A 22,230-nucleotide genomic window follows, 5' to 3' on the forward strand; every position below is an offset into this window, starting at 1 on the left:
CCCAGAGTAGGCGGATGAGGTTTTCTTCAGACAACTAACAGAAGCTGCCAGATCACAGGCCCTAGTTCTCACAAGGGAGTTCGGTCAACAGACATCTTCTGGGAAGCCAATACAGCAGCATAGGGACAATCCAGGAGTTTCTGAAGAATGTTGAAGACAACTTCCAGGTGCAAGTGCTGAAGGAACCAACCAGGGCCACGCGTAGCTCAGCCTGCTGCTCACAAACAGGGAGGAATTGGTAGGAGAAGTAGATGTGAGGGACAACCTAGGCAGCAGTGATCATGATGTAGTAGAGGTCAGGATCCTGACCAAAGGAAGAAAGAAGAGCAGCAAAATACACTCCGGGTACTTCAGAAAAACAGATTTTGACTCCCTCAGGGAACTGAGGGGCAGGGAACACTAGGACGCTAACACGAGGGGAAAAGGAGTCCAGGAGCATTGGCTGTACTTTAAAGAAACCTTGCTAAAGGCACAGGAAAGCACCACCCCACTGTGCAGTAAAAATATCAAATCTGGTAGGCAACCAGAATGGCTTAACAGAGAAATCTTTCCTGAGCTTAAACACAAAAGGAAGCTTCCAAGAAGTTGAAACTCGGACAAATGACTAGAGAAGAGTGTATAAGTATATTCCTTGAGCATGCAGGGGTTGTGGTCAGGAAGACCAAAGTGTGATTGGAGTTCAGCTAGCGAGGGTTATGAAAGGGAATAAGAAAGGTCTCTGCAGCAATAAAAGTCTGGTCAGGGAAGGTGTGGGACCCCTACTGCGTGAGGTAAGTTACCTGGTGACCGGTGATGCAGAAGAAGCTGAAGTGCTCAACGCTTTTTTGCCTCTGTCTTCACTGACACGGCCAGCTCCCAGACTGCTGCCCTAGGCAGCACAATATGTGAAGGAGGTTGGCAGCGCTCAGTGTGGAAAGAACAGGTTAAGGACTATTTAGAAAAGCTAGACATAAGCAAATCCATAGGGCTGGATCTAATGCGTCTGAGGGTACTGAGGGAGTTGGCAGAGATGACTGCAGAATCATTGGCCATTATCTTTGAAAACTCGTGGCAGTCAGGGGAGGTTCTGGGTGACTGGAAAAAGGCAGAAGTAGTGCCCATCTTTAAAAAGGGAAGAAGGAGAACCCAGGGAGCTGGAGACTAGTCAGTCTCCTCAGTCCCTGGAAAAATCATGGAGGGGATCCTCAAGGAATCCATTCTGAAGCACTTGGAGGAGAGGAAAATGATCAGGAATAGTCAATATGGATTCACCAAGGGCAAATCATGCCAGATGAATCTGATTGCCTATGATGATGAGATAAATGGCTCTGAGGATATGGGGAAGAATCATAGAATCATAGAACACTAGGAGTGGAAGGGACCTCGAGAGGCCATCGAGTCCAGCCCCCTGCCCCAATGGCAGGACCAAGTAAATATCTAAACCATCCCTGATAGACATCTATCTAACCTGTTCTTAAATATCTCCAGCAATGGAGATTCCACAACCTCCCTTGGCAATTTATTCCACTGTTTGACCACCCTGACAGTTAGGAACTTTTTCCTAACGTCCAACCTAAACCTCCCTTGCTGCAGTTTAAGCCCGTTGCCTCTTGTTCTATCCTCAGAGGCCAAGAAGAACAAGTTTTCTCCTTCCTCCTTATGACTCCCTTTTAGATACCTGAAGACCGTTATCATGTCTCCCCTCAATCTTCTCTTTTCCAAACTAAACAAGCCCAATTCTTTCAACCTTTTTTCATAGGTCACATTCTCTAGACCTTTAATCATTCTTGTCGCTCTTCTCTGGACCCTCTCTAGTTTCTCCACATCTTTTTTGAACTGTGGTGCCCAGAACTGGACACAATACTCCAGCTGAGGCCTAACCAGCGCAGAGCAGAGCGGAAGAATGACTTCTCGTGTCTTGTTCACAACACACCTGTTAGTGCATCCCAAAATCATGTTTGCTTTTTTTGCAACAGCAGCCATGTCTACACGTGCACGCTACTTCGAAGTAGCGGCACTAACTTCGAAATAGCGCCTGTCCCGGCTACACGTGTCGGGCGCTATTTCGAAGTTAACATCGACGTTAGGCGGCGAGACATCGAAGCCGCTAACCCCATGAGGGGATGGGAATAGCGCCCTACTTCGACGTTCAACATCGAAGTGGGGACCGTGTAGTCGTTGCGCGTCCCGCAACATCGAAATTGCGGGGTCCGCCATGGCAGCCATCAGCTGAGGGGTTGAGAGACGCTCTCTCTCCAGCCCCTGCGGGGCCCTATGGTCATTGTGTGCAGCAGCCCTTAGCCCAGGGCTTCTGGCTGCTGCTGCCGCAGCTGGGCATCCATGCTGCATGCACAGGGTCTGCAACCAGTTGTCGGCTCTGTGGATCTTGTGTTGTTTAGTGCAAGTGTGTCTGGGAGGGGCCCTTTAAGGGAGCGGCTTGCTGTTGAGTCCGCCCTGTGACCCTGTCTGCAGCTGTGCCTGGCATCCTTACTTCGATGTGTGCTACTTTGGTATGTAGACGTTCCCTCGCTGCACCTATTTCGATGTGGTGCTGCGCAACGTTGAAGTTGAACATCGACGTTGCCAGCCCTGGAGGATGTGTAGACGTTATTCATCGAAATAGGCTATTTCGATGTCGCTACATCGAAATAAGCTACTTCGAAGTAGGCTTCACGTGTAGACGTAGCCAGCATCACACTGTTGACTCATATTTAGCTTGTGGTCCACTATAATCCCTAGATTCCTTTCTTCTGTAGTCGTTCCTAGACAGTCTCTCCCCATTCTGTATGTGTGAAACTGATTGTTCCTTCCTAAGTGGAGCACTTTGCATTTGTCCTTATTAAACTTCATCCTGTTTACCTCAAACCATTTCTCCAATTTATCCAGATCATTTTGAATTATGAACCTATCCTCCAAAGTAGTCGCAACCCCTCCCAACTTGGTATCATCTGCAAACTTAATAAGCATACTTTCTATGCCAATATCTAAATCATTGATGAAGACATTGAACAGAACCGGTCCTAACACAGGCCCCTGCGGAACCCCACTTCTTATACTTTTCCAGCAGGATTGAGAACCATTAAGAACTACTCTCTGGGTACGGTTATCCAGCCAGTTATGCACCCACCTTATAGTAGCCTCATCTAAATTGTATTTGCCTAGTTTTTTGATAAGAATATCATGAGAGACCGTATCAAATGCTTTACTAAAGTCTAGGTAGACCACATCTACCGCTTCTTCCCTATCCACAAGGCTCATTACCCTATCAAAGAAAGCTATCAGATTAGTTTGACAAGATTTATTCTTTACAAAACCATGCTGGCTGTTCCCTAGCACCTTACCACCTTCCAAGTGCTTGCAGATGATTTCTTTAATTACCTGTTCCATTATCTTTCCTGGCACTGAAGTTAAGCTGACTGGCCTGTAGTTTCATGGGTTATTCTTATTTCCCTCTTAATAGATGGGCACTATATTTGCCCTTTTCCAGTCTTCTGGAATCTCTCCTGTCTCCCATGATTTTCCAAAGATGATAGCTAAAGGCTCAGATACCTCCTCTATCAGCTCCTTGAGTATTCTAGGGTGCATTTCATCAGGCCCTGGTGACTTGCAGACATCTAATTTTCCTAAGTGATTTTTAACTTGTTCTTTTTTTATTTCAACTTCTAACCCTACCTCTTTCCCACTAACATTCACTGTGTTAGGCATTCCTTCATCAGACTTCTCAGTGAAGACTGAAACAAAGAAGTCATTGAGTATCTCTGCCATTGCCAAGTTCTCTGTTACTGTTTCTCCCTCCTCACTGAGCAATGGCCCTACCCTGTCCCTGGCCTTCCTCTTGTTTCTAATATATTTATAAAAAGCCTTCGTGTTTCCCTTTATGCCTGTAGCTAGTTTGAGCTCATTTTGTGCCTTAGCCTTTCTAATCTTTCTCCTGCATTCTTGCGTTGTTTGCCTATATTCATCCTTTGTAATTTTTCCTTGTTTCCATTTTTTATACAATTCCTTTTCTAGTTTGAGATCGTGCAAGATCTCCTGGTTAAGCCAAGGCGGTCTTTTTCCATATTTTCTATCTTTCGTACGCAGCGGGATAGCTTGCTTTTGGGCCCTTAATAATGTCCCTTTGAAAAACTGCCAACTCTCCTCAGCTGTTTTTCCCCTCAGCTTTGCTTCCCATGGGACCTTACCTACCAGCTCTCTGAGTTTACCAAAATCTGCCCTCCTGAAATCCACTATCTCTATTTTGCTGTTTTCTGTTCTACCCTTCCTTAGGATTGTGAACTCTATGATTGCACGATCACTTTCACCGAAGCTGCCTTCCACCTTCAAGTTCTCTACCAATTCCTCCCTATTTGTTAAAATCAAATTTAAAACAGCTTCTCCCCTGGTGGCTTTTTCAACCTTTTGGAATAAAAAATTGTCTCCAATACAATCCAAGAACTTACTGGATAGTCTGTGCCCCGCTGTATTAGTTTCCCAACATATGTCTGGATAGCTGAAGTCCCCCATCACCACCAAATCTGGGGCCCTGCTTGAGTTTGTTAGTTGTTTAAAAAAAGTCTCATCCACCTCTTCCACCTGAGTAGGCGGCCTGTAGTAGATGCCTATCAGGACATCACCCTTGTTTTTTACCCCTCTTAGTCTAACCCAGAGACTCTCAACACGTCCATCTCCTACGTCCATCTCCACCTCAGTCCAAGTGTGTACATTTTTAATATATAAGGCAACACCTCCCCCCTTTCTTCCCTGTCTATCCTTCCTAAGCAGGCTGTACCCTTCAATACCAACATTCCAATCATGTGTATTATCCCACCAAGTTTCTGTGATGCCAACTATGTCAAAGTTATATTTATTTACTAGCACTTCCAGTTCTTCCTGCTTATTACCCATACTTCTTGCATTTGTATACAGGCATCTAAGATATTGGTTTGATCTTGCCTCCCTGTTTTGCCCTGACCCTCTTTTTACTCTGACGTTGTTGCCCATGCTGCCTCCCATTTCTGACCCATCCCCCAGGCTTCCATGTTCTCCACTTACCAGTGGGCTTGGCTCCCCTGCCCCTGTCGAACCTAGTTTAAAGCCCTCCTCACTAGAAGGTGGTGGACATAATATATTTTGACTTAGGACAGCTTTCGATAGGATCTTCCACAGTATCCTTGCCATCAGGTTAAAGAAGCATGGATTGGATACAGGACTGTAAGGTGGATAGAAAGCTGGCTAGATTGTTGGTTCAATGGGTAGTGATCAATGGTTCTAAGACTGGTTGGTAGCCAGTATCAAGTGGAGTACATCAAAGGTTGGTTCTGGGGCCAGTGTTGTTCAACATCTTTTATTAATGCCCTGGATGTGGGGTTGAATTGCACCCTTGGCAGATCTTGGATAACATGAAACTAGGGAGAGAGGTTGATTACACTGGAGGGTAGGGATAGGATCCAGGGAGACCTAGACAAATTGGAGGATTGGGCCAAAAGAAATGTGGTGAGGTTTAACAAGGACTAGTGCAGAATCCTGTATTTCAGGGGAATACAGTGAATGAGAAGCTGCATATGAGCCCACAGCCTTGTAGCCAAGAAAGCTAAAGGCATACTGTGGTGCATTGGTAAGAGCATTACTACCAGGTCTAGGGAAGTAATTACTTCCCTTTATTTGGCACTGATGATGCCGCATCTGGAGTATTGCCTCCAGTTCTGGGCTCCCACTGCGTAAAAGGATGTGGACACACTGGAGAGAGTCCATCAAAGGGTGACAAAAGGATTAGAGGGCTGGAGCACATGACTTATGAGGAGAGGCTGAATGATTTGAGCTTATTTAGTCTACAGAAGAGAAGACTGAGTAGGGGGATCATGTCTCCCGTGTCCACTTGTGGGACAGGGGAAGGGGGCGCTTTCCCTTTCCCAAGCTTCAGGGAAACAGCTGGGATGGAACAGCCTGGGCACTCCCCCATCCTCCGAGCCTTTGGAAGGGGAAAATAGCTAATCTGTTGGCTCCCTCTTTTCTGGAGAACACGTACTGATGCACAGTACCTACTCTCCAGCAGGCAGCTGCATCTGCCCAGCAGATATGGGACAATTAGTTGCTTTTATAAAATAAGTCGTGACCCCTTTTTGGCATCCCAAATACGGGACCGTCCCACCGAAAGCAGGACAGATAGTCACCCTAAGGCTGAGGGGAGATTTGATAAAAGCCTTCAACTACCTGAAGCGGGGTTCCAAAGAAGCTGGCAAAAGGCTGTTCCCCATGGTGACAGATGACGGCTTGAGAAGCAATGGTCTCAAGTTGCAATATGGCAGGTTTAGGTTGGACATTGACACCCTATTCCACTAGGAGGGTAGTGAAGCTCTGGAATGGGTCACCTGGGGAGATAGAAGTATCTCCTTCCTTGGAGGTTAAGTCCCGGCTTGACAAAGCCCTGGCAGGGATGATTTAGTTGGGATTGGTCCTGCTTTCAATAGGGGTTGGACTCCGACCTCCAGCCTCAAAGCACTGAAAATGTGGCCCAAGCTCCAGGAGCACTTATGGGTGCTTAGTAATTTCAACAGCAGCTTCCTATGGGCTCATGCCCTGATCCACACCATGCCTCTGCATGGCTGTTCTGCTTAGAAATGTCACATAGCTGCACCATGTCCCCGGATAGCTCAGTGCTGACAGGCAGAAGTGACAGAAGCCCAGGAAAGTGTCTGATGTCTAGCCAGCTTTAAAGTCCTGGAAAAGGGTTGGAGATTCCCTTCCCTTCCCTTTCTAACTAGTCTGAATGTCCAGGGATAAATATTCAAAGGCATTTTGAATGAGTGACATTTGAAAGAGAAGAACATAAGAGAATTGAGCCCTAGGGCTGCAGGCATATACAAAGCAAAACAGAAGGTTAACTGCAGTGGGAGGGTGTGTAACTAAATATTGCAACTGTAGTGAAAACGTTTTCAGTTCTTACAAGGTTAAACTCAAGGGCAGAGTAGGCACCACACACCTGTCGGGGCAGAAATGTTCCCAGCCAGCTTTTCTTCCCTGGCCCTGCGGTTCTGTGCTTCTGGCAGGAAGTGGTCTGTAGTATTGTTCACCAATTTCTATAGGTGGAACAGTCATTATAAGAGAGGCTCAAAATGGAAACTACTTGTGTTGGTTACATTGTTTCCACCCAGCAATCTGTCTGGGGAGAGACAGGAATGCATGTGTGTGGGAAGGGGCGGGGAGGGGCCAAAGGCGTTACGACAGTTTTGGGGTCTGGGTGCCCACATTTGTGCAACATATGTTTTAGTCAGATAGGCAAGAAACCTAGTTTAAGAGGAACTTTATGATGACTTGCAGATCTGCCCTCATTTTACCAAACAGGAAAAAAAAGGCAATGGTTTGCACAGAAAAGGAGGGAAGACTGACTGGACGCTATTTATGGAGGATGCATGGGATGAGATGCTAGTACATGCCTGAGGCAAGAATATTATGAGGGCCTACTCTAAAAACACTCTTCATATACTCCACTGCTGTCACGTGAAACAACAATCATGGCTTTGCTTTTCATGACCTGTTGGGGGCAGCTGCATAGACGAAGGTGACACCCAGAAGAGCAAGCAGTTCTGGACAAAGTGCCAGCATAACTGATCAACACCTTAACAAAGTTTGTTATCTACTGGCTCACATAGTTTGAGAAGAGAAGACAATCCCAAAAGAGTGGAGAGGTCCATACTGGAATTCAGTTGCAGTCCTAGAGCATGAAACAGAATCACAGTTGCATTTTCTAAACAGTGGAGCCCATTTTAGGACAGGAGTAATTTGGCTTTAGTAAAGGAAAGGGAACTGTTCAGTGTTAGCTGGGGTGAAAGAAGCTGGAGGGGAGCACTGAGATCTGTTGGGTTTTCATCAACTTGGAGAAAGCACGGGACAAAGTACCCAGGTGACTGCTCGCGCCTCTGATGATGCTGGAGGATACTGAAGGATCTTGTCTAGATGATGGGTGTGTAGATGTGGTTCCCTGGCAAACGCTGCAGGCACCCTTTGCTGTAACAGAGGGGTTTATGGTGAAGGTTGGTCTCCATCAAGGATCAGCACTTAGTCCATTACTATTCAGAATTGTGACAGGTTTCAGAGCAAGCAAATACAAACAGATAATGGTATGAAGTTGGTCTGCGCAGACAATATTATGCTAACAGCTGATTATGAGATCCAGGTAATTGATATCTTGATTAGGAAACTTAGGTCTCAAAATGAGTAAAGAAAAGACTTTTGCAAAACCAAGACTGATATCAGCATTAATGACTACCAGTTTGGTCTCTGTTTCAGTTCCTTATGGGCTGATTAGCAGCAAATTGAGACGCTATCAGAGAACTGCAAGCAAGGCTGTTGAGTGGGAGGAAGTCTGGGGCAAAATAAGTGAAGTAATTTATTATAAAGATATCCAGATTTGTTAAGGAGCACTGCACAAAATTATGGCAAGACCTGCGGTTCTGCAGAGATTAGAGACTTGGGTGACCAAAGAGAAGCACTAGGCAAGACCTGAAGTCGTTGAAATGAGATGTTGGAGGACAATGGGAGGGGTGATTCTGCTGGACCATATGCACAATGTCATCAGGAGAGAGATTAAGGTCTTCAGGGGAGAGAGAAGCTGCAAGAGAGCAGGCTGAAATGACACAGGCATGTATGAGGAATAGAAGAAGAAAATCCTGACAGGGAAGCAACTGAGACTAGAGTTTGTGAATGAAGAACCGGACGACCACCAAAAAAATGGTGGCTAGATGGGAGGATGGGGTGGATATGCAGCAAGCGTTGGACAGACAAGTCTGGAAAAGATGGAGCTAGAGATCTGACCTCAGCTAATGGGGAAAGGGGAAGAAGAAGAAGCTGTAAATCTTTATATGCCCCATGGGCTGATCTCTTCAGAAGATCTGGCTTACTAGGCTCTTCTGAAAATCTGGTCCCAGGTCCTTCTGGCGGTGGCTTCTCTTGGCAAGGGCTGCTTTGGCTGCCCTGTGTAATTTGTTTTCTCGGGGCTGTTCTGTCCCCAGTATATGTTACAGAGATTGGGAGTTATATTTCCAACCCCAAATCATGTGCATCATCTTAAGTAGATGGCTAAATGTTCCTGGCAAGATCTTGCGTTCACAGCTGTCCCCTGACCACACACTGTCAGCATCTCACATGACAAGAAGTCATGGACTCAGGGCTTGTCTACACTCCTGGGGAGATCGAGCCAGTCAGGGTCACTCTTCCAGAGTTTGATTTGGTGTGTCTGGTAAAGAAGTATGAAATCAATTTGTCAGCAGTCAAAACCTGTACTCTTTGCGATCAACCTTCCTTCGTGAAGAGTCACATAAGTCAGTTTCCAGTTCATTGATTCTAGCTACACAATTGCCATAGCTAGAATTGTGTATGTGAAATCAACTTTCCATTCTGACCTAGCCTTAGCAAAGCTCTGTCCCAGTTGTCAGGCTGTCCTGCAGCAGCTCAGGAGCATAAGTGCCATTCACAGTGGAGACTGCTATAAACCAGGGCTCAAACTGACTATGAGTTCTGCACTTAGATTTCCCCAGCCAGATATCAAGTGTGAACTTCATTGGTACTATTAGATGGAATCAGACAGTCCCTCACAAAGGCTGCTCTACTTCATCATCTGGGTAAGCTTGCCTTTGTGATAGAGGGTCCCTTGCATGCAAAAAAAAATCAACAGTGTTCATTATTCACAGTCCAAAAGGACCAGTCACTTATCCCAGGTTAATTGCACCTTAGATCTCATGCCAGCCAGGATGCTTGTAGTTGATTCTAGGAGTGTATTTAAAGAGATATTAATTATGAAAAGGGAATCGGTTATTTACAAGGTTAAAGCAGTAAACGTCCCTGCACATATACATACACACCAGGTAGCCATTTAAAGAAAAAAAAACTTGCTTCTTATAGAAATGTCAGTGACCTTTAGGGCTGCCTTGGGCTAAGCTCTGGGCATCTTTCAGTTATGCGGAGTCATCTTTGCCCCTCAGAGTGCTAGCAGCATAAAAGATACAGAGCCTTCTTGTTGGGGGTTGTATTACTTTCTGCTTTAAGTTACAAATTCAACTGTTGGGTGGAGGAGAGGAATTGGCTTTCCAATGGAAAAAAAAATCAAGTGCTTGAATGGAAGGTAGGTATTTTCCCCACACACACAATCATTCCTCTTTTTTACGAGCTCTAATGTCCAATATGCTAATGCTTACAATAGTGTCATTACCAGAGGCAACCAAGTGTGAAGCAGTTCAGTTAGATTAATTTTGCAGTTCTTCCTTTCACATGGTTTTTTTTCCCCAGCTGTAGTGGGCATTCGATTAGATACAAAGTGGATGGAACTGATCTGACTGATCTGCTCATGTACGCTGGTGTAAATCAGTCATAATCATGTTAAAAATCAGTGGCGTAACCTGGCTATAAATAAGAGAAGAATGGAACTGTCTCTGTTTTTTTAAACTTTATTTTCATTGTATTTTAGCAGAAATGTCATCAAGACGCAGCAATATGAAATTTTAAAATAGAACAGTCATAGGCAGAATTGATCAAGTAGTGAATAAGTCTTGTCTTCAAAGGCTTTTCTGAAAGATATCAAATCCATCAACAAGCAATTGCATGGAAACAAACAAAGGAAAACCTCACCAGTATTGACCTGGTTAGGTTGGTGCTGCTTTGGGCAGGGGGCTGGACTTGATGACCTCCTGAGGTCTCTTCCTGCCCTAGGGCTCTATGACCTAAGACTTATTCCTGCCTGAGGATGGCACTTTCATTGTCTCCATCTTTCCCTGAGAGAAGAGGAAAGTTGAAGTGCTAACTGTGGGTTGAGCCCACAATGTGCCCTCTAACCACTTCCGTCCTTGTATGGATTTTTCCATTCATGTGCAGAATAAATTTTATGTGCATGGAGGCACGTGCAACATGCCCCACCAGGAGAAACAAAAAACCTAGTTGCGGGTGCTCCGCTCATCAGCAGGTCAACATTTGACTCTCTTCTCAGCACCTGCACAAGCACGTAGCTTACCGGAAATGTTACCTGCAAACAACTAGGGCTGATTGACACATCCAGCGCTGCAGCTGCACTGAGATGCCCTAGTGCCGAAGGGAGAGCGTTCTTCCAACAGCACAACAAACCACCTCCATGAAAGGCAGTAGTGATGTGGGCAGGAGAAGATTTGCCGGCCAGCTAGTGCTGTGCATGCTGGTGCTTGTGTCAGGGTCACCTCTGTTATTGGAGAGACAGTTCCTTCACCCCCCCCAGCCCACCGCCACGAGTGACATAAATTATGTCTGTACTACAGCCTGTACCTGCTTAGTTTTACCTAGGGGAGTAGTCTTGCTGAACTCAGTTTGGGCTTCTCATGCATGAGACAGTACGGACATGCAAGGAGCCTACAGCTGTTTATTTAGTTGCAATGACAGAACAATTCTAATTGATTGTGTTCTTATAATAAAAGGCTACAGCTGTGATGGGCAACTGCGAAGGGGAAGTGGGCCTCATGAGTGGCCCTTCTTCAACTCAGTGGGCCACAGCAGCCCACATGGGCACCACCTGCTGCCTCCGTCACCATCCTCTCCCCACACATGCTCTGAATGTGCTGGGCAGATGGAAAGAAGCGTGAAGTTTCAGTGCCCCAGTGCATGAGAGAAACATGAGGAAGGGGTCAGCCAGGGGTCTTTGGGCCACAGGTGGAGCCCCAGGGCTGCAGGTTGCCCACCCCTGTGTTAGAACATAGTTTGTTCCCTCAGAGCCGTTGCCCCTGGAGCTGAGACACCCCTGGGTCATGGCCAGACCACTTTTTGCTGGGCCAAACCTGAGTGATGCTGCAACCTTGTATGCCAGATCAGAAAAAGCTCATCAGTGTAGGCTGCTGGTAGAGGGACCCTGGAAAGAAAAAAGTGGCTCCCCGCCCACCCCCCGCCACACCTTTAAAAAGTTTGAATAGGTAATCTTTGCCCAGCTCTATTTAGCTTACTGTTTTCTTTTCCATAGCACACAGGGCACAGAATTTAAACAGCCCTGATGGTGGCCAACAAAAGCCATTTATGCGCACCCCTTTCCACCTTAAGAATGGCCCAACGCTGACCTCAACCAAAGAGAGGAAATTAATAAAAATCTTAAACCCACCCCAACAAACACTTTCCCCCCAGAAGGGACAAGTGCCAGCTACTCCATGAAATCCACTCGTTCAAGCCCCTATTAATTTGCTATATAAGACACTCAGCTACTTTTGGGTGGTGTGGTGGGGCTTCCAGCCCCATGCCGCCTCTGAGGATTTACTCATTGCCCTCAGTCTGCAGCAGCTAGTTGACCGTAGCAGGTCAGGGCTTCCCTTTCTTAGAGGTCTCAGGGATGGGCAGTAGGGGAGCCTCGGCCCTCCCTCTCCACCAGGCTCCATCCCACGGTGGGTTGGGGGTGGGCATATCTTCCCAACCACCAACTCAGCAGGGATTCCCACCGCAACATGCTGAGCTCCCCGGACACCTCACGGCTCCCTGCCCTGGGCTACTTCGTACCCCTTTCCAGACAGGATGCACCATCCCAGATGCCGCTGCCAAGTTCTAGCAGGAGCTCCTTCTCCCCTGGTGGCCATCCCCAACTGACTGACCTTCCTGGCCTTTATACTCATGCTGCAGTTGGATCATGCCCAGCAGGGCCATGAGAGAGGGGCCTTTTGCACCCAGCAAGCCTGTTGCCCACTCCCTCCAGCTCATGCAGAGTTGGTACACTCCGTCACAGGTGGCCATTATAAAACCCAAAAACAGATAAAGCCAGTTTTCCCCAAAACAGCCAGCTGCCCTGAACCATAGAAGTGGAATTAAAGTGAAAGCTGAGGCAGATCATTCCAGGACAGATTTCATTCCCTGACTGGTGTAGGCCATTCCAGCAATGCAGAGGCACTGGCTTGCCACAGTGCAGAGTGTGTGGTGGGGGCAGAGTGAGATAAGGCAGTGTTTGCAGCACACCAAGTACAGAGACTTTTGGTCCCTGAAGCAGTCCAGCATCCAGAGGGCTGGGGACTGACAACCACCTTCCCATCCCAGGCTGGGCCTTCTCTGAAGAACCTCAACATTTTTTGCTCCTTAGAGGTCTGATCTGGGTCCCATATAATTCCGTGGCAAGAGTCCCATTGATTACAGTGGTAAAGGATTAAGTAATAAGAGCTAAAAAGCTTCTGCATAACATTTCTCTACACCTGTTTTGGCAAAGCTTCTCGCTTATCCCCAACCCGGTAGCTTCTATCCCTGTGTTTCAGTCTTCATTTAGCGTGGTAACTATTAAAATGCAGTAAGACTATCTCCAAGTTCCATTCCCGGAATGTACCCTAAGCCCTCCTCCTTTCTACCTGGCCACTGGTCCCAAATCAGAGAAGAAATAGATCTCCTCCTTTGTACACGCAATTCCTTTTCATTTCTTAGCTGCAGCATGGATCTGCCTTTCATCAAGAAGTGAGGCACTATGAATTTGACTGTTTTCTTTTGTCCCTCACTCCCAGTTGAAGCTTGCCTTGGCAGCCTGCCGTTAATGTAAATTGGGTCTTCTTCAGTGTTCATCTGGAGAGGCTTGGGTATTATATGATTAAGAAATGCAATTAAGTCCTTACTTTCTTGGCTTTCTGTGCCTGCCAGCAGCTGTGTAATTCTAAGCAGTGCTTGAGGGTGGGTTTGTTTGTTTGTTTTTAACACAGTAGTTCAGGCTTATAAAGTAGAGGTGGCTTTGTAGTCTTGAATTGCCAGGGACCTGAGTTCAGTTATTTTTCACTTGTTGATCCTTGAGGCACCAGTTCAGCAAGGTGCATAAGCAGAGGCCTAGCTTTAAGCATCTGGATGGTGCCATTTACTACTTCAACTTTGTCTTCTCTACATGAACAGCAGCATATATATTAAAACCAACCCCTCCTACCCAAAAAATCCAACACCTATCACAGGGCAGCAGTTTTTAGAGGCATGTGAGGTCTCCTATGAATGTGTGACTGGCTGGGAGCTACCCAACAGTCACAGACCGTGGAGATTTGTCACCCCCTGCAGTTGTTTGCCCATATGTTATGAGGCTATACTGTCCCCTGCACCATTGTTTTACTCTGGGCTGCATTGTTCTAAACCTGAGAACACTCTGGATCCTCTGGGATGGAGGAGGGGTCCTAGTGGATGTTTAAAACAAATTTAAAAAATTAACTCTACCAAAACAAGAAACTCCACTGCATGAAATTCTTCACCAGGGCAGAGGGTGAGCAAATAAGCACGTAGCAGATATTAGTCTTGTTGCTTAATGGGCTATTGGAAAGCACGCCAATACTACGATGAACGCAATATAAGAACCTCTATAGAACAGGATAGCATTTACTCCTCTGGAACAGTGATGAGTTAATTTTGTTTTCCTGCTCTGTGACTCTTCCAACATTGAAGAAGATTTGAAAAGTTAGGAAAAAATGTAAAAGAGAGAAGAAAAATGGGGAAGGAAGGGAACCCCAAATATAATTTATTTTATTGCGATCGCTCCAAGGAGTAAAAGGGAAGGAAGGCATGGTGATATTTTTTTAAATCAGATATTTTCTATTTTTCTGTTTTAGAAAACACCATAACAAAACTCAATTCAAACCCAACAGAGAAAAATATCTCCATAAAATCAGTTTATTGGTTGCGAGCAGCATTTTTTCCTATGAAGCCAAAATCCTCTTTTTGACAAGAAAAAAAGTCTGAAAGGTTTTGTCCAGCTGGACTGTCTAATGTCAGCCCAGAGGGCCTGCTGCAAGTCTTTCATGCTAGTGTTACCCTGTAATGGTTTTCAGTACTTTGTGCCCCTAAAAGCAATGCAATTATTTTAGATGTTTTGGAGGCCTGGCTAAGAAGAAGGTAGCCAGCTAGTTTCCTAAAGGTGTGACTATCTAAACTTCCCAGCTGTAGCCATGTCATAGAACAAAGACAACATTGAATTGAATTGGATGCAGTGAGGAGGAAATCTGCCTCCCTCAGTCTTTCTCATGGACTCTGCTGAAGTTAACGATATCCAGGTTATAGTGTGAAGTCAGGTCAGCAGCCTTCTCCCCTTCCACCCCACAAGCTGGCAGTGGTAGCATGGAACAACAGGTGAGGAAGTAGAAGATTGGGGGTGGCTATGAAGCATCATATCTCTGCAGAGTCCATTAGTGTGCACCATATTATTACCTGATTGGCGGCTGCCAGTCCTGTAAAGACGTGAATAGGTGACAATGGGACATTAGCAGGCCTGCAAAGCAGCTGTGAAACCAGGTGATAAAAATGAGAGCTGCTTGGATCCAGCTAATAAAATGCAACGAATAAGCCTCAGTTGGCATTTCTGTCATGCTGCCAAAACGCCAACTGACAGTTCACTGTGATACTGGCAGAGCAGGTGGTAGCTCATGCCAAGGCCTCAGTGAACATGCATAGCTGGAAACCAGCCTGGCTCGTCTGTGTGTTAACATGGTTAAACCAGCTGTTGAGTTGATAGGAATGTGGTTATGTTTGGATGTCATGAAATGCTTGAGAGAGGTGCCTGCATTGATCTCACATAGAACATCTGCATCCCCTGTCATAAGGCAGGAGTTAATATTTGCTTTGTAACCATAAAATGTTTGCTATGAAACTGGAAACTCATGCTGTCAGAAGAGAGACGTTACTGAGGGACCACCTACACTTACCAAAAGATCAACACGATGGCAGTCGATTTTTCTGGGGTTTGATTGCACATACCTAGTGGGGCTGTAAATCAAACCACTGACACACCACGGTCGACTCTGGTACTCCTCGCGGTCATGAGGAGTCAGGGAAGTCAACAGGAGAGTTCCTCCCATCGACCTCTCACTGTGGGCATGGCAGGAGAAATTGATTTAGGATGAGTCAACTCCGGCTATGCTATTCACGTAGCTGGAGTTGTGTGTCTTCAATTGATTTTTTCCCTATTGTGTAGACCTGGCCTAAATGTGAAATACTAGTCTACCACAAGTGGTATCATCTTCTGTCCAACAGAAGAAGGTGCATAGTCACCAGACACACCATTGTGGAACAAAGGTGACAAAAAACCTTGTTGATTCTTTTTCCCATGTCCTTAGATGCACTTATTTCAAAATAGGCTTTGTTCCCTGACTTAACAGCACATTTTGAAATAGGCATTATTCTTGTAGAATGAGGTTCATCAGTTTCTAAATAAGCCAACTAAAATTATTTCAAAATAGTGGTTGCATTGTATAGACAATAGAATAGTTATTTTGAAATAACTTTGCTGTGTAGACCTACCCTCAGAAGACATTTAGAGGTAAATTAGAGCTAAATAACAACACAGAACACGAAAGCCAGGGTGCTGGCTATAAACAAACTTTATGGGACCACAGGAAGGTTGGCCACACACATCATAAATGGACATCTGGCTAACTAAAATCATAGTGGATTACTGAAGTTGTCAGATGAGAGAGTGGTGGACGAGAGAGGTTTAACCTGTAATGCGGTTTGTCTTTTTTAAGTCAGCCTACTAGGAAATGTATATTCATGTAACTTTCTTAGTCACAAATCTAGCATTCTGAAGCAAAGTCCTGAAAACATAGTCCAACAAACAGATGTTCCTTTACCATGACCTTCCCTTCTCCCTCTACCACACCCCACTTACAGTAACAGAGAGATAGCTGTGCTAGTTTATATACTAACCAAACAGAAAAAGCAGCCCAGTAGCATTTTTTTTAAAAAAGGAGCCCAGTAGCACTTTAAAAACTAACAGAATAATTTATTAGGTGATGAGATTTCATGGGACAGACCCACTTCTTCAGATCATTTACAGGTTTTTTAAAATAATTTTTAGAGAGCTGTGATATGCTGAACTCACCGAGATTTCCAGCTCTTGTCCTTGATCAGTGAAGACCCAGAATTCAGAGCTGCTTTCACAAGAGTTCAGCTCCCACTTCAGAGGGTGCAGCAGAGAGGGTGCCTTGTTCGTATCATTGTCTGTCATGCCACCGTTCACTCCACCGCTGATAGCCCTGCGCCCTCACCTCCTGTTACCAGCTGCCACTGCAAGTCAGTCTCAAGGTTCCACCCAGTGCTCCGTGATTCAGCTCTTGGGGAAGGAGTGGGGACTTCACAGGGAGCACAGGCTGGGCTGTCTTTTCCACAGAAATGCTGTCCTGCAGCAGGTCTGAGCAGTCAGCCCTGATTAGTGGTGATTTCAGCTCTAGTGACCGCTTTGATAAGGCTCTAGTGTGCAATAAGCTCTGCCTTTAAACAGAAGACAAGTAGTGCCTGTGATTCTTAGCAAACCCTCATCCAAACCCCTCCCCACTTGGATCTGCCATCCAAGCCCCTTGCTTAGTGAGTATAGTTGAGCTGAGGATAACCTGGGCTTAATTTGTAATGAAGACAGTAATGGGGTTCAAGCAACTTTCACAACTCACATGGCAAGTCAGGGGATTCTGGGCTCTGAACTACCAGGCTGAGAAGAGCTGGGGCTGGGAACTGTCAGGCCCAGAGTTGGTGGGGTTCAGCCCTGGCAAAAATTAAGGATTGAGAGTGATCCCCTCAATCAGGACAGGTTAAGTACAGTTCTCCTGCCCTTTGCTCATACAATACAGACAACATTTCATGACCCTACAGTCAATAATAAAGTGATTTGTAACCCAACTGCAGCCAAAAATGGGTCACGTGGGCACCAAAGCTTTGCCTGCTGGACACCTAAGCAGAATAGGTGAGTTCATGTAAATACAGTTTGGTCTTGAATCCTTCCTCCCTCCCCTGGCTCATCATTATCTGTCAAGAGAGAGCTGAGCCCAACCCTACTTACAAATCCCCATTGGACATTCTAGGTTAGCCAACATTCCTGCAGTGAATGTGCCAACTCAGTCCAGAAAAAAACAGCTGTGTGAGAAAGCTGGTCCTTGGTCATACTCTCCAAACCGATTGTACTTCTTCAGGTAGAAATATTTGTCGTGCACTGTATATGCTTTTAAATTAAGTGTGTGTGTGTGTGCGTGCACACGCACGCGCAGTTCATTTTCAATTCAAATTTCCAACCAATAACTAAATTGGCAGCACTGCATGTACCTAGCTGGCTGTGGGAGGGTTTTTGGGGAAATTCCTGGGGAGGTTCCTCCCTCATTGGGAGTGTAGGGAAATCTCTGGGGTGGGGGCACACGGCCAAGTTATTTCAAGACAACTTAGGTTATTTTGAAATAACTTTGCTGTTGTCTACACTATGCACACACTGTTTTGAAATAAATTCGAAATAGCGGGTGCATTATTTTGAAATCGGTAAACCTCATTGTAGGAGGAATAGCGCTTATTTTGAAATAACTGTTTTGAAACAGGTGCTGTTCACACAGGCTGTGGCCACACTAGCCCCTCCTTTTGGAGGTAATGTGGCACATTGGAAGATGCTAACGAGATGAAGAAGGGTCTTTCAAAATCAGGGAGTCATTTCGAAAGGCCACCGGCTACACGGGTGGCTGCATTTCGAAAGCGGCATTTCAAAGCACATGTGGCCACAATTATGCTAATGAGGTGCTGCATATTCATGGGATCACCTCATTAGCATCTGCTCAAGTGCCACATTACCACAGCCCCGCTGAAAGGAGGGCCTAGTGTGGCCACAGCCACACAGAATGATGCTTGTTTTGAAACAGGGCTCCTAGGTAGACGTAACCAGAGAGCACTTGGAATAGATCCCCAACCCTTATTGCACAGTCCTGTGATTTAGAAATGAGATCATTGCTTGCAGCCTTTGAAATCAGTGCAAGCTTTGCCTGGGTGAGGATTCCAGGATTGGGCCCAAAGAAGAACTAATTTTTTTCTCTTCCTACCTTGATTCCTTTTCTTTAGTAAAATAATCGCCATTGCCCTCACAGTACTAGGAGTAGCAGCAGGAGATTGGTGCTGGTTGTTTCCCCAATATTTCTAAGCATGCTCTGTAAACCCTGACTGATACGCAGGACAAACATTTGTACTGGAAAAAGGATGAGATTGCTTACTGCATAATTACTCTGCCTCACTTGGCTTGGAAGGCACAGCCATTGCTTGTAGACTAGTAGCTATTTCACTAATGTTGGCTCAGGAGGTGGCAGGTGTGCTGGTCCCAAGGTTGGATTTTGAGTTGTCAGGCCGCCTTTTCTGGAAGAAGTCACTTCTGTAGCTATTGCTCTTGTCTGACTCCTAGGCTATGTGCTGGCACAAACGGGAGAGAGAAAGCTCAGTCTGGTTCATAACCCCTCTAAAAGTGCATAACTCATTTGTAATTTCATAGATTGCATAGTAGCATGGGCAGTGGGACGGATCCTCCGCTGTTGGGAAGTGGCAGAGCGCCACCAAGATCAATGGAGCTACACAGATTTCTGCCAGCTGAGTCTCTGTCTCAGAGAGTATATTTAGAGCAAGCCAATGTGTGTGTGAGAGAGAGAGCTCTTGGCTTCTCTTACCAGTTCCATCGCAGACTGCATCTGACCATGGACAAGTTATGCTATTCCTTTGTGTCTCAGCTACCCTCTCTCTCAGTTGGGAGTAACAATAATCCTTGCATGCCTCTCTGGGAGTAGGGGCTGTTAAAGAATTAAGTTGGGTGAGGTTACGCTCCATCTTGTTTATTAGGTAGGTGGGTGATGGGGGCTTTTAGGGGCAGGGAGATAAAGGCTGTTTGAACCACCACTCCTGCTGTGCATGTGTCAATGATACGTATTTCCGTAGCACCAGGTGAGGAGGTTCTCTAGTGCCCTAAGGCATTGCACAGACACAGAGAGAGCTCAAAGAATGTCTCTCCCCTGATTTGCAGGTGGGGGACCAAAGCACTGAGAGATTAAATGAATCACCCAGGGTTTTTGTTTCATGGCTGGGAACTGAACCCAAATCTCCTGGTCAAGTGCCACAATCACAAGGCAACCTTCAGCTCTGTGGCTCCCTCTGGCTGGTGTGTTGTCCACCACCACACCAAGTTCTGTCTCACACTCAGGTCAGGACCCATATCACTCCCAGGATTGCTGGTTCCCCTTCAAGACACTGCCCACTGGGGGTGCCCACTACAGTCCCTTGCCCCCTTCCGGAGGTCCCAGCAGTCCTCGTTCAGGGTGCCCCCACCAATATGGCCAGCTGCCTGTCTAGCTTCTCAGCTCAGGGGCAAGCCACAGCCCATACAGGCCAGTTGGCATGGCTAGGTGCAGTACAAGGGGGTGGGGGAAGGACTCAAGCCTGCCCACTTCTGAGTCCTGACTCAGAGACCCTCTGGCGACAACCATGTCCTTCACTGCTATCTGCTCCCCTGCACCCTGGGCCACTTCCCTTGTGACCTCTTGCACATTCTGAGCCCCTACCTGAGGGCAGCACCTTCCCTAGTCAGACTCAAATGGCCCAACTCTGCTGCAGCAGCTCCTTATATGCAGGGCTGCTCCAGCAAGCTACCCTCTCATTGGCTACCTGCAGGAGCCCTTCCCCCATTGTCTGGGGGTGCTACCCAGGCTCCCTCTAGCCTGCCTTAATCCCTTGCTTGCAGTAGTGGGGCTCTCTCCTCACTACACCTTCCGTTGCAGTGTAACAGGCAACCAGTAGTAGGAAAGGGACAGCCATTGCTTAGATTACACCCGCATCACACCAGAGCCATTCGTGCGGCTGCTGAGGAGATGGCTGGAGGTAGCTCCTACTCAGATCAGTGGGCTGATTCACATCCTGCACAAGGAACCCATTTTCAGTTCGGAATGGTCTAGATTTTCCAGTTCTAGACAAATACCATCTTCTAAATACTGTCTCCCTCCTGCCACGATGTCAGGCCTGAGTGGCCAGCAGTTGGATGCCACGTTGTCAGAGACGTGGGGAATGGCAGATCCTATAGAGTACCGGGCATGTCCGTAGGGCTACAGAAATAACAGCTCTCCCTCTGCGCAGGTGAACCTGGTGCTGAATGAAGGGAAGTCCCTGGGCCTCATGATCCGAGGAGGAGCTGAATATGCACTGGGAATTTACATCGCCGGCGTGGATAAGGGCTCGGAAGCAGAGAGCGCTGGCCTGAAGGTAAGAGGCGAGCAGAGACGTGGGGGCTCACCTGGGAGTTGGGGATGCATTTCTAGAGCAGGATCTCAAGCCAAGGGGCGTCTCAGTTCTCATGCTGCTGTCACAGTAACAGAGCCACTGCACTGGGCCTCCAGCAGCTCCACCTTTGCAATGCACCTAGGGCTGTGCAGAGCTCCAGTGGAACCGGGGGAAAGTGTTCAGGAAGTTAGGGTTTATTTTTACAGTGGGCTCTTAAAATGCCCCAGAAGGGCTGCCGTGGAGGGGGAGAGCGAGGCAAAATTTGCCTGTTATTCTGAACTAGTGCACACCACATGGCCACCGGGGTGACCTTGTTTTCACTCCAGACATCTCTCCACAAGGAGCTAAGCTGAGACCCAGCCCAGCCCAGGAATCCTATGCTGCCATCATGGCCAGGCATCTGCAGGGGAGAGCAAAGCACTCTCCACCTCCCCAGGCTGCAAGAGAAGGGACTCTTCAATTTAAGTGACTTGGCTTGTGCAGTGTTCTCATTCCTGATCAGACACCTGTCACTGCCAGCCACTTGGAGCTGGAGGATTGAACTCTTTCTCCTCCTAGTGTGAGCGTACGTCCCGTTTTGGCTGGGATGGTCTCTTTATTTTATGCCCTTTCCTGGCCAGCAGTGTTCCATGTAAGCTGAGCGCTTGAGCAGCCACGCAGGAGAGAAACACGCACCGCCCAGCTGATTAGCAGAGTGCTCACCGCCACCCAGAGCCGGCAGCGTGTGTTTCTGTTGGTGGTGCAAATCCACACGTCTGGGTGCACATCACAGAATTTATTCTGCCCATGGATGGAAAAATGAGAGGGGAGATGCTGGGCAGCCTGACTTTTTTGCAGAAGGAGGCATTTGTCCCATTTGCCCTTGCTGACAAACTGGGGTACGGTGCAGAAGAATGGGATGGGGGAGGGGCTGAGCAGAGATACCAGCCCCCTTTGGGGGGCAGCGTTCCAGCATGTGGGCAGGTCAGCAGGGCTCCCGGGGCTCCAGCTACAGGCATCAGCCTCCGGCGGGGTGGAGGGACTGGGAGGAAGAGGAGGAGGAGGGTTCTGACAGCAGCATCGAGGCAGGGAACTCTCGGCTGAATGACAGAGGTCTCCTGTTTTCTCATTGATAAGTATATGAAGAACTGCCCTGGATGCCAGCGGTAGAGGCAGTAATGCTAGCAGGCTGTGCTGGCCTCAGCAGGCATGATACATGCCTGTGCTGGTTTCCGTCCGCTTTAGTAACGTTAGCAAGAATAATTCTCCTTAACGATTGGAACCATAGGTGGCAAATGCAGGGCT

At 46.9% G+C, this 22,230-nt stretch overlaps 1 protein-coding gene across 2 annotated transcripts in view; it reads left to right on the top strand.

Moving 5' to 3' along the window:
- Nucleotides 1–22,230, top strand: part of WHRN (whirlin) — a 121,040-nt gene that overhangs the window by 32,162 nt on the left and 66,648 nt on the right. For both annotated transcript variants that reach the window (XM_075015454.1, XM_075015453.1), the window contains exon 4: nucleotides 20,803–20,928. In XM_075015454.1, coding sequence (XP_074871555.1) covers nucleotides 20,803–20,928 — 126 coding nt within the window. The remainder of the gene's footprint in view (nucleotides 1–20,802; nucleotides 20,929–22,230) is intronic.

Source organism: Carettochelys insculpta, chromosome 21 (assembly GCF_033958435.1).
Source record: "Carettochelys insculpta isolate YL-2023 chromosome 21, ASM3395843v1, whole genome shotgun sequence".
NCBI lineage: Eukaryota > Metazoa > Chordata > Testudines > Carettochelyidae > Carettochelys > Carettochelys insculpta.